The 13,114-nt window shown below is 47.4% G+C and overlaps 1 protein-coding gene across 1 annotated transcript; it reads left to right on the top strand.

Annotated features, from left to right (window-relative positions):
- The first annotated feature begins 4,853 nt into the window (after positions 1-4,853).
- vstm2b (V-set and transmembrane domain containing 2B) lies at positions 4,854-12,568 on the top strand. Its single transcript, XM_068741823.1, has 8 exons — positions 4,854-4,914; positions 5,855-6,042; positions 8,725-8,754; positions 9,272-9,701; positions 9,761-9,887; positions 11,587-11,658; positions 11,816-11,868; positions 12,480-12,568. Exons 1-8 carry the CDS (start codon positions 4,854-4,856, stop codon positions 12,566-12,568), a joined length of 1,050 nt encoding a protein of 349 aa, XP_068597924.1.
- The last annotated feature ends 546 nt before the right edge of the window (positions 12,569-13,114 follow it).

The following is a 13,114-nucleotide window of genomic DNA, read 5'->3' as shown; positions in this document are numbered from 1 at the left end:
TGACAATAATAGATGCTAGCTACAATGCTAGCTATGCTGTAGCGTACGCCCAAAAATAGACAAAGTTACAAAACACATACGAGTACAGAACACATCACAAAAACATCGAACAATGTCTCACCAGGAGGAGGCCAGCGGGTAGAGCCAAGACATGCTGGAGACACCGTCTCTCGGCTGGACTGGAAGGACGTGTCTGGGGAGATGGAAGTCTGTAAATCCCTGTGAGCCGGCCCCGGTTAAGTGGTGCAGGATGGATGAATGGATGGATGGATGGATGGATGAGTGAATGCAAGGATGGATGGATGGGTAAAGGTGACTTTATTTGTACCCAAAGGTAGAATTGGTTTACAGTGTGGTGGCAGTTCATACCAGAACCCCTAAATCAGAGAATAGAGGTGACATAGCTCTGATTTATTTATTTAACCTTATTTTAACCAGGAAATATCCCATCGAGTTTAAGAACCGGTTTTACAAGCGAGTCCTGGAAACCAGTTTATCTCAAAAATCTCATCTGAGCTTTAGCCTCAGTTTCTTCACAAGGTTTTCCAAATGTGGCTTGAAAGTGAGTCCGTCATTAATCAACACACTTCACCTCTATATAATTTCCCTCTAGAGCGGTCTCTAATGGGAACGTTTCTGGAAATGTCATTGGATTGGAAAACTATATAAGTTTTGACTTGTCTGTATTGAGAAACAGTTTCAGGTTAATAATAATGAGTGAACAGCAACGAAAGCGTTCTGCAGGGATTCAATAGCCTGTTCAAGAGCTGATCCTCAGAAATACATAATCGCATCATCAGCATAAAATAGCAAATTAGCACCTGACACACGCCCAGATCATTTATATACCGGTACATAATAAACTAGAAAAGCACAGACCTCCACCAAGCAGCTCGTTCCCCTCCTAACTGGATCTACACTGTCCACCTGGTGATCTGGATCAGCACCAGAAGGTTCTAGATTGTTCTTGGTATCTTTATACACCAACTATGAAAAGTAAAAGTGAATCAGAGTTGATGTTTTATTTTTAACTGATTTGAATCCGTAAATGGGTTTTAATGTTAAAATGTAATATTTTCTACTGACTCCACTTCTAGATCCGATCCGGATGAAACTCCGTGGCGAGGTAGAGACCCCCACCCTACATGACTGTGTCAAATTCCATAAAGATTGGTCAATAATCAACTAAGGAACACATTTTGAAGCTCCATTGACTGAAGTGTTACCAAATATTTGATACATAATCCAGGATCTCTTCTGGATCATCACCAAAATGTAATCATCTGTCCCTGGTAACATTCCCAATATTTCCCAAAAATGTCATCCAGATCTGCCTCGAACATTTTGAGCTATTTTGCTAATGGTCGGATGGACGGAGAGACAGACAAAAGCCGATGATTACATAAGCTCCGCCTCACCTCGGTGGAGGTAAATGAAAGGGGCCCCAGATGGCCTGGTGCCTCCTCCAGGGTGTACCTTTCATCCATTGCTAGCTGACATAGGCTCCTGCAGACTCATCACCCTCAAGGCAGATAAGTGGCTGTAGATGAGATGATTATGGTCATCTGAGCTACAGGAGGATTGATGGATGGAAATTAGAAGGGGCCTAATACAAAACCTATTGGCACCCCCCTGTGGACAGAAACAAATTCATGAACACAGACCAGTGTGTTTAATGCACTGAGATAGTTTACAAACCAAGCGGTTGTATTCTCTGAGCGTCCTGATTGAAGGAGTCTAAATTATAAAATGTCATGGTCAATGGTGTCTAGTCTGTTTCTTATCAAGTGCAACCCGATGTGCATAGTCTTAATTTATTCTGTCTAGGTTTGGCTGCAAACAGAAATTCATAAAATAGTGTTTGAATATACAAACTGCTTTAATTGCTCACTCAGAAGAACTTTGAGCATTTTGTCCAACACTGATGGATTAGATATTGGTCTGCCATGAATTAAAACTGCCGAGCCACCCATAAAACATTCCCTCAAGAATGTGCAAGCTATCTCTACATCAGAGATCAATTTAATTTTCTTCCAATCTATATTACACAAATCAAGAAAATACGTTTGGTCATTAAAGTGTTTCAAATTAGATTTGGGCTCCTGCGTGTTTCTAATCGCAGCACCAACACAGTGGTCGCTGAAGTCCTCGCAGAAAGCGCCCAGAGCAGAGAGAGGATGCAGGTAGAGTCGAGCGATAGAGGTGGAGAGGGAGAATAATGTAGAGGCCTATTGTTGCAGCCAGAAACAGCCTGACATTAATTAAGATAAGCAGAGCAATGCTCCAGAAGACAGATGGACGCTCCTGGATCCCTGAGAAGCTCGTCTCACAGCGTCCCAGAAAACAGCGGACTGCACACTGCTCCAAGGCCTCATGCATCATCTGCAAAATTACATTATTCTTTAATCCCTGCAGAGCGTGCAGTGAAGTATTTATCTCGTTAGACACAATGAAGGGGAGATAGCAGGCGCTTTGCATGCTGGGTACCAAGTGGAGGTCAGCAGGTCTGACCAGAGACTTGCATGCAGCAACCATCCGTGCTGCAACAGGAACAAAGTATCGAGCTGTTTTCATCAGGCCGTCCTGCACTGTCCTCCGGGATCCAAACATTCATCAACACAACAGCACACGGACATTTCATTTGCCCCAATTAATGATACGGACTTTATGTGTGCCAGATACCTGAACAAACTCATAATGGCTTGGAATCTTCTTTCTGAACAGACGACTCCAGAGCCAACATAAATGTTCCCGTGCATGAGGTGCTACTAACGAGTCGGGTTAGGGTTTACCCTCGTAGATATCTTCCCGTGTATGAGGTGCTATTAAAGAGTCGGGTTAGGGTTTACCCTCGTAGATATGTTCCCGTGTATGAGGTGCTATTAAAGAGTCGGGTTAGGGTTTACCCTCGTAGATATGTTCCCGTGTATGAGGTGCTACTAACGAGTCGGGTTAGGGTTTACCCTCGTAGATATGTTCCCGTGCATGAGGTGCTACTAACGAGTCGGGTTAGGGTTTACCCTCGTAGATATGTTCCCGTGTATGAGGTGCTATTAAAGAGTCGGGTTAGGGTTTACCCTCGTAGATATGTTCCCGTGTATGAGGTGCTATTAAAGAGTCGGGTTAGGGTTTACCCTCGTAGATATGTTCCCGTGTATGAGGTGCTACTAACGAGTCGGGTTAGGGTTCACCCTCGTAGATATGTTCCCGTGCATGAGGTGCTACTAACGAGTCGGGTTAGGGTTTACCCTCGTAGATATGTTCCCGTGCATGAGGTGCTATTAACGAGTCGGGTTAAGGTTTACCCTCGTAGATATGTTCCCGTGCATGAGGTGCTACTAACGAGTCGGGTTAGGGTTTACCCTCGTAGATATGTCCCCGTGTCATCAGACTCCACACATCATCACCTTTGCATTTAGATGCTTATACACACAGTATACTTGTGGCTGCCTTGGAAATGCTTAGATTGAATCTAAAATAGCTTTTTTATCCCTGTTGGCTCTTGTCAGGACCGGATTGAGAATCCAACACACACACATTATTAGCCGTAGCCTTTAGATCATTGTATTAAATAGCGCGTAAATGTGAACAAGTCAGGTTGTACTGATGAAAGCTAAAAGACAACGGTACAAGCATCGTCGTGTTTGGAAGACAACGGCGTTTATTACCGTGGGATAAACGAGCGGCACACAGGCCTGTTGGTGTTTCCACAGCTCGCGGAGGTGAGGAAGACTTCCCTTTGATGAAGACCTCCCTTTGACATTATGCAGTGGTGGCAGCAGCTCGTATTTCCACAGTCATCGTGGGCCACCGGTCCAACGGATCAGCGCAGAGGACTGGAGCGCTGGTGTCGCTTTGTGCTGCCTCAGGGATGTCTGGTTAGTTTGTCAGCAGCGGAACCAGAAAGTGAAACACGGCCAGCCGCTGAGTTCTGGACTGAATTATTAAAACGCTGCTCAACATGTCATCAAAACATTAAAGGAAGACGTTCACGTTTATTCCACCAATTGAGCAACAAGTCAGAAGAAGCTGCTATGCCGATTCAGAAACCCGATCCCAGTTTAACATGAACTCCTGACTGGATCTACACCGTCCACATGGTGATCTGGATCAGCACCAAAAGGTTCTAGATTGTTCTTGGTATCTTGATACACCAACCATGAAAAGTCAAAGTGAATCAGAGTTTATGTTTATTTTTAACTGATTCTTGAATCCATAAATGGGTTTAATGTTAAAATGTAATATTTGTTCCTGACGTCATTCTGGATCAGAACCAGAAGACGTGTTTCATGATGGTTCATATCGGACCCCTTTATGACTGTGAGAGAGAAAGAGCGAGGGAGAGAGAGAGAGAGAGAGGCAGAGAGAGGTAAAAACAAGACAGAGCCAGATTACTCAGAGACCAGACTGAACCTGCAGGCTGAAGTCTGCAGGTTCGCGTTGCGCACACGCCGCGCGTGCATGAGTCCACGTGACCACGGATCGGGGTCGCTGGCGGCAGCAGAGAGGGAATCACGCGGCGCACCTGGTCTTCATTCCCAGCCTCCTCCCCCGTCATCAGGACCGGTCCTCGGGGTGTCGGAGGATGCTGCGATGCTGTGAGGGAAGAGGGTGCCGCGCCGTCCTCTTCCGCCAGTGAAGACAGCGAGGGACTACTTTACTCCCGTGACTTTGGAACTGTTGAACCTCGGCAGTATTTCGTGATTGGGCTGTGAACGACGCCCGAGCTGACCGTGGGGTCGGTGCCCGGCGGACGTCGGCCTCTCTGACCATATTTGGAGCTGGTTTAACCGGACGCCACCCATCCAGGTCGGACCGTCTGATGCCGGTGCCGCGCTCTGGCTCAGTGCGTCATGGAGCCGGCGGCGCTGAGTTACTTCATCACACAGTCGCTGCTTCTGGTTTGTGCTGAAGGTAAGTGCAGCAGGGAATGCTTCTGAGCGGGCTGCTCTCAGAGCTGGAAACGAATCCCTGCGTGAACCGTGAGACGCGCAGAGTTAGGAATAAGGTGATGATGATGATGAATATATTTATTAGATAGAATGTTAGCGTACAAGTACAGTCACACAGTAGCATGTATTACAGTACAAATAAAGTCAAACATCCTGCCTAAGAGGAGCATTTCTAAAAAGCCCTTGCGGTCTTGTTTCCGTTGAAAGTCCTTGGTACATAAATCATCGACATTTAACAATACAAATGTAACAATACAAATAAAAATAAAACCAATATTAAATTACTCAATTTATGCAAAATAACATTAGAAAAATAAAAATAATAAAAATAATTTTACACCACAGATGCAAACTTACAATAAATCACACCACAGATGTAAAATGACAATGAATGACAATAAATGACATCAAGTACAATAAATTACAATAAATTACAAAGACACTTAATATGTGCAACGTAGGTGGACAACGTATCACTGTTCCGTGATACGGAGAGAGTCGTGATGACTATCTCCGTTTTCTTCCCCCTGAAAGGTGTATTTTTAGGGCCGTTTTGAAGGAGGCCAAAGAGGTGCATGTTTTGAGGGCAGGAGTCAAACAGTTCCACCCTTGGGGGGCAGTATTGTAAAAAGATGATTTACCCATGTTAGTCCTATAGGAGGGGGTAATCAGGTTGTTGTTTGAGCTCCCTCTAGTGTTGTGGCTGTGGGTCACTAAATCTTTGGAGGTGTTTAGTCAGGTGTGACAGGAAACCCCTCCTCGATGTAATCAACCACCAGCTGGAAACAGCTGGAAGCCCAGGTCCCAGAGACTGCACTAACCTCTCACACACGCCACCTTCAACAGACAACAGGGTGGAGCTTAATGAAGATGTGCATGATGGTCATCTCCTCTCTCATCAGCTGCTTTCACCGAAGCCCCTCGGGATGTGAGCGTTGGGGAGGGCGAGGACGTGGACATGCCCTGCGCCTTCAAGGCTGTGGGCTCGGCGCCCACGTCTCTGGAGATCCAGTGGTGGTACCTGAGAGAGGATTTATCTCCAGGCTTCCCCCGGGAGCTGCAGATCAGCGCTCCGGCCAGCAGAGCCAAGGTGAAACCTAACACCATGGCATGCTGATGTCACTGATCACACCTGCACACCTGAACTAGACAACAGGTATTAAAGCTGTCTGATCAATATCAGCAGCCGACCCCACGACAGCAGTGGAAGTGGTGAGAAAGAGAACTTGTTGATGGAAAACCGAAATCACGTGTGTTTTAAAATATGGAGTCACGTCACGACTCAGACCTTGACGTGGTCAGCGTGTTCTCTCCTCACTGTAGCGCGTTACATTCATCACGCCCTGTTTACTGTTCCGTGTTACATTCATCACGCCCGTGTTTACTGTTCCGTGTTACATTTATCACGCCCATGTTTACTGTAGCGTGTTACATTCATCATGCCCATGTTTACTGTTCCGTGTTACATTCATCACGCCCGTGTTTACTGTTCCGCGTTACATTCATCACGCCCATGTTTACTGTAGCGTGTTACATTCGTCACACCCGTGTTTACTGTAGCGTGTTACATTCATCACACCCATGTTTACTGTAGCGTGTTACATTCATCACGCCCGTGTTTACTGTAGCGTGTTACATTCATCACGCCCTGTTTACTGTAGCGTGTTACATTCATCACGCCCGTGTTTACTGTAGCGTGTTACATTCATCACGCCCATGTTTACTGTTCCGTGTTACATTCATCACGCCATGTTTACTGTTCCGTGTTACATTCATCACGCCCTGTTTACTGTAGCGTGTTACATTCATCACGCCCGTGTTTACTGTAGCGTGTTACATTCATCACGCCCATGTTTACTGTTCCGTGTTACATTCATCACGCCCGTGTTTACTGTTCCGTGTTACATTCATCACGCCCATGTTTACTGTAGCGTGTTACATTCATCACGCCCATGTTTACTGTTCCGTGTTACATTCATCACGCCATGTTTACTGTTCCGTGTTACATTCATCACGCCCATGTTTACTGTTCCGTGTTACATTCATCACGCCATGTTTACTGTTCCGTGTTACATTCATCACGCCCATGTTTACTGTTCCGTGTTACATTCATCACGCCCATGTTTACTGTAGCGTGTTACATTCATCACGCCCGTGTTTACTGTTCCGTGTTACATTCATCACGCCATGTTTACTGTTCCGTGTTACATTCATCACGCCCATGTTTACTGTTCCGTGTTACATTCATCACGCCCGTGTTTACTGTTCCGTGTTACATTCATCACGCCCGTGTTTACTGTAGCGTGTTACATTCATCACGCCCATGTTTACTGTTCCGTGTTACATTCATCACGCCCGTGTTTACTGTAGCGTGTTACATTCATCACGCCCATGTTTACTGTTCCGTGTTACATTCATCACGCCCGTGTTTACTGTTCCGTGTTACATTCATCACACCCATGTTTACTGTTCCGTGTTACATTCATCACGCCCATGTTTACTGTTCCGTGTTACATTCATCACGCCATGTTTACTGTTCCGTGTTACATTCATCACGCCCATGTTTACTGTTCCGTGTTACATTCATCACACCCATGTTTACTGTTCCGTGTTACATTCATCACGCCCATGTTTACTGTTCCGTGTTACATTCATCACGCCCATGTTTACTGTAGCGTGTTACATTCATCACGCCCATGTTTACTGTTCCGTGTTACATTCATCACACCCATGTTTACTGTTCCGTGTTACATTCATCACGCCCGTGTTTACTGTTCCGTGTTACATTCATCACGCCCGTGTTTACTGTTCCGTGTTACATTCATCACGCCCGTGTTTACTGTAGCGTGTTACATTCATCACGCCCGTGTTTACTGTAGCGTGTTACATTCATCACGCCCATGTTTACTGTTCCGTGATACATTCATCACGCCCATGTTTACTGTTCCGTGTTACATTCATCACGCCCGTGTTTACTGTAGCGTGTTACATTCATCACGCCCATGTTTACTGTTCCGTGTTACATTCATCACGCCCGTGTTTACTGTTCCGTGTTACATTCATCACGCCCGTGTTTACTGCAGCGTGTTACATTCATCACGCCCATGTTTACTGTTCCGTGTTACATTCATCACGCCCATGTTTACTGTTCCGTGATACATTCATCACGCCCGTGTTTACTGTTCCGTGTTACATTCATCACGCCCATGTTTACTGTTCCGCGTTACATTCATCACACCCGTGTTTACTGTAGCGTGTTACATACATGGGGAACCCGGTTAATGAAGACCTTCTTCGCTTTGCTACTTGTCATCGGACGCGGTCGGTGCCATTTCCACACCTTTTCCTCATTCTCACTTTTCATCTGTTTTGCATCTTAAGCCTAATATTCTTTTTTCTTTTTTTCCTACCATATTAAGGTTGTCCTAAAATAAGCCCCTTTGTATTTCGAGTCTGTTCTCGGTTCCTTTCATGATAGAAGATTCTGGTAGGACGTGGTGGGAATTCCCTTCAGCATGACTCCTCAGGCGTCTTCAGTCGCGTTAGAGACCTTCCTCTGTGATTTAAGCTCAAGAAGCCAGGGTGAAAGCAGAGAGGCTATCAATGGTGTCTTTGAGAAGGTACTCAGCCCCGCTCCTGCTGTCGCCGCCTTCAGCCGCGTAGGAGGAGATGCTGAGTTATCGCCGCCTATGATGTGCACCATGTCGTAATTTAAGATCTGATGTTCTGCTGAGTGGTAAAAGATGTGATTCACTGTACTTTCTCTTCCCAGGTCACTCCAAGGGAAGCCACTAAAATCAGTGTAAGCATTATTTCCTGACTGCACTGAATGGAGAGCGGCTGTTAGCCAGCATAGCGATTAAAAGATGGAGTGTCGTGTGTCTTCACTGATGGACACTGAGTCAGTCTCGGTCCCTGCATAGTTGCATTAAATCCTGGGCTCTGACGTGAGTCTGGAAGAGAAGGACCAAGCTCTTTCCATGCATGGAGGTCATGGAGGTCAACTGGTTTGTCAAATAAAGGAAGTGAGCGCAGATTGTAGCAGGAAAACATTATTCCTCTAATTCTAACCTGCACTTTGATGAACAGCTTGATGAAGCATAGAAATTCAGGAACTCACCTTAGAACCTGCTCAGATCCTTCACACTGGTTCCATCTCATAATGTCATCTGTAGCCCCCCCAGCTGTGTCAGGGTGAGCTCTAGTCATGCTCTATTTTGCTGTGCCCTTAAAGCAGAAGGCGTGTCGCCACCCTTATTCAGGTGTAACTACTGACGACCTGAACGCTGTAATGATCACCCGCTCATTTGTTCCTCCAGACGGTGCGCGTGCAGGGCAACGCCATTTCCCACCGCCTCAGCCTGTCCAAGGTCAGGAAGCAAGACGAGGGGGTGTATGAGTGCCGTGTGTCCGACCTGTGGGCCGACGAGTCCCAGGGATTCTCCGTTCATGCCGCGCTGCATGTCCGGATGGGTGACGGCATGCTGGCCGAAGAGGCCGTGTCCCACATCCTGAACCGCTGGCCTCTGAGGAACATGAACACGGGCGGAGGAGGCGGAGCCACCTCAGAGCCTGGACACTTTCTGGCAGGAGGTCAGGGCTCGGCGCAGGGGGAGCAGCGGGCGCCTCAGGAGGCCCACCCCGGCCTTCTCCCCTCCATCCTGTCCACCTCCTCCTCGGCTGCCAGGTCATCAGCCATCCAGCTGCGTGAGTGGGTGTGGGGGGTCGGGGTGTGTGACCCCAGCGATGGTGAGGGGTGCTGCATGCTGATGGAGGTTTGCTAACTCGTCTCAGATTGTGTCCCGTAGCCAATCAGATTGGATTTCTCCCGGTGTGGCTCAGGCCGATCAGTTACAAGGTGATGAGGCTGGGAGGGGTCCTGCTGGTCTGCTCGTCGAACGTTGGCGTGACTCCTCCAGGGGAGTCCTCGTTACGGTGATGCTCTGGCGACTTCGGGTTTGACCGCCACTATTACGCGCAGCCTTCAGCATCGGCCTTCATCTACGACGTTACTCTAGCTCAGTGCTTCTCAATTATTTTCTGTCGCGCCCCCCCCCCCCCCCCCGAAAAAAAAAAACACTCTTGTATCCTTATTAACATACAAAGAAATATGAAAAAGAAAGAAATATAGATCAACTTACAACAAAGAATAACTTTATTACCTTTTTTTTTAGTCTGCAACAGAAAATGAGGAAGTCAAGCCTTTCTTCTTCTCCCACCGTATATTGTTTACGACCGCTCTTCTTCTCCTAATACTCCCTGCGCGCACATGCTGACAATCAGGGCGCCACTGCCAACTACTGGAATGGATGTGCAATTACACTTTACTCTCGTAAGGCAAAAAAACATTTTCTCTGCGGTCACAGGCGCCCCCCCTGACATCGCACCGCGCCCCCCACCATTTGAGAACCACTGCTCTAGCTTTTCTACTTTAACATTCTGGACTGTGATGCTCGTGACCTGAACTTGATGGATCCTGTATCTGCCTCCTGTTTTTTTTGGTGCTCATTCTGACATTTGAGGTTAAAATCAAGGGCTGGTTTTCAGATGCCAGTTTGGGTGTGTATTGGCAGGGATATGCAGAAGTTGGACTTTGGTCGTTCTACTTTGTGTTGTGGGTTCCGTGTCTCTTGAAAGTGAAACTTGAACGGATAATGTATTCCATGGAACTATTTTAATCGGAAGCCTAGAAAGAGGAACAACAGAAAGAACGCTTCATTTCATTGTTTGTTTTAGGAGGAGCCGGGGAGCGTGGCGTGGTTGTGGGGGGGGTGAGGTGTTGGGTGCAGGTGGGGCCTTGATTTCGTCGGCTGAGTCTGTGACTTTTGCTCTGGGGCCCTGGGCTGGTTCTTCTGCGTGTGGCTCTGGTGGGGCCCCCGGGGGGGTCGTTTTCGGGTTGCTGTGGCTGCTTGGGGTGATCTGGGGGGCTCGTGCTGCCATTGTTGGGCCCGGGATGACTGCCCCGTTATTAGGTGGAGGTTTCACGCATGCCAGGTCCACCACTCCAGCACCTATCGAAACTCGATTTGAGAGTTAACTCCGCCCACAGATCTCTGAGTCAGTGGAGGTTGCTGGGTCAGTGTTTGTGGCTCTCACTATGCTCTCCCTCTTCTTCCTCAGATCTCCTGAGAACTTGATGATCCTGACTTTCCTCTAGAGCAGGGGTTGGGAACCTATGGCTCGCGAGCAAGGTGTGGCTCTTTTGATGATTGCGTCTGGCGCGCAGATAAAAAAAAATATTCTCACTTGTTTTAATCCGTCCATCGATCTTTCGCTGCTCGTGTCCTGTCAGGGCTGCAGGAGCAATCGTCCATTATTTTAATTGGATGATACTGGCCTGTGTCGGCTGTTGCTGGGTAAAACAGGTAAACGCCCCCTTTCGAATCAGTCTCCTCGGTCATAAGTTCAAAGCTAACCCTTCGACGAAGAAGATGGCGAAAATAAAAAAAGATGACGAGTATCGTACATTTCAGGATGAACGGACCAAAGAATTCGCCTTGTGGAGAGAGCAGGACCTGCGGCGTGTGGATTGGCTGCGGTCACCCCGGACGCACCTGAGACGGATTAAGGCAATCACCACCAGCCCTCATATTCCCCGTCGGACCGTTGTGTGTTTTTCGTCCCGGTTTTGCAGAACGTCCCTGCGCCACTCCCCGTCTCTGATCCTCGCCTCGCCCGTGCTGACCGCGGCTGTTCGTGCGCCCAGGTTGTGTGTCGTGTTTTTTGTTGTAAGTAACTTGTTCACTTGTGGCTGGATCTTATGTTCCGTTTTCTTTGCGGCACCAGCCAGTCGCCGCCTGTTAGTAGAGCTTGTGTTGCAGGGGAATTTTGCACGGCTGTCATTTTATTGTGAAAAATCACAGAGCGGAAGCGCGCTGCCACGGTTCCGCCCTGAGCCTGGGCTGCCACTTTAAGAGTAGGCCGTCATCCCGCCATTAGGGGTGGGGGTGGCGTGAGGCGTGGCCAGCTGTGTGCACGGTGGCAAGACTGGACTTTGTTTGGCTCCACCTTAATTCCAGATTACTGGCTATTTTAATGTATTTATACCTGGGACCTTCTTTTGGAATAAACGTGTGAAAAAGACGGGGCCCTGCGTTTGCTTCAAGAGGGCAACACTTGCTTTTTGGTTTTTCTCTCGGCTGTGTATTGTTATATATATTATGTTGGGCTGGGATAATTCTTGGTTATGGTTGGATGAGAGGGATAGAAACAATGAGCACAAATAAATCCATTGCACTTTCTCCTCAGAACACTGTGTATTTGTCACTTTTTATTTGTCCATGTTTCATTGTGGTGTGCACAGCCCTCTACGGCTCAAAGCATTAAATATAACAAATAAAATATAATAGGCTAGTCTGCCAAGAGGGCAGGTGACGGTCACAATCACAATAAAAATAAATTGCATAGAACTTTAACAGTGACTGACGTCATGTACGTTCTGGAGCACAAATGCAGACGAGTAAAAAAATAAAATAAAGGAACACTGTTGAACAGCTTGAAGTATGACCTGCACTTGTCTTGTTCCAGGCAGAGATGTGCTGAGCACCATGGACTCTCTCCTTTTCATCACTCTCCTGCTCCTGCATAAAGCCCTTCCCTTCCTGCTGGTCCAGTGAGCAGACTTCAACCGAAAGGCTGTCCACCTCCAACGTTAGGACGTTCCACACCAAAAAAACAGCAAAGCAGCAGTGAAAGCGCCACCAAGGACGAGCAGGAGGTGAACGAGGCAGAGGAACCAAGGACTTCAAGCCAACATTCAAGCTTTGTGACAGAAGCTGTCGGTTGGACAGCGGGTCCGACCCGAGCATCACGTTCTACATGCATGATGTGTGTGCTCCTGCTTTAGGCCACGCCCTGTCCCTCTGCGCTGAACTGGGTGTAATCCATGTTTCTTCCTGCAGAACGGCAGCGTGATCCGCATGACTTCCTCCAGTCCACACACTAAATGACTTGTCAGGGACGGCCATGATGACTCGTGTTTTTGTAATAACGGGTAGATATTAAAGCTGTGTGTTGATGGAGTTCCATCACTGTGGAGCAATATTTGACAGTAACAACATATATCTCATCTCTGCTGGTGAGGTCATCATACCCCAGAAGGATTTCACTTCGTCTGGCCTGACACTGGGCTCTAGAATAAATAGACAGATTCTGCTTATGAA

This window comes from Brachionichthys hirsutus, chromosome 1 (assembly GCF_040956055.1).
Source record: "Brachionichthys hirsutus isolate HB-005 chromosome 1, CSIRO-AGI_Bhir_v1, whole genome shotgun sequence".
NCBI classification, from domain to species: Eukaryota; Metazoa; Chordata; class Actinopteri; order Lophiiformes; family Brachionichthyidae; genus Brachionichthys; species Brachionichthys hirsutus.
Note: the sequence above shows the minus strand (reverse complement) of the source record. Positions and strands in the feature narration are given on the sequence as shown.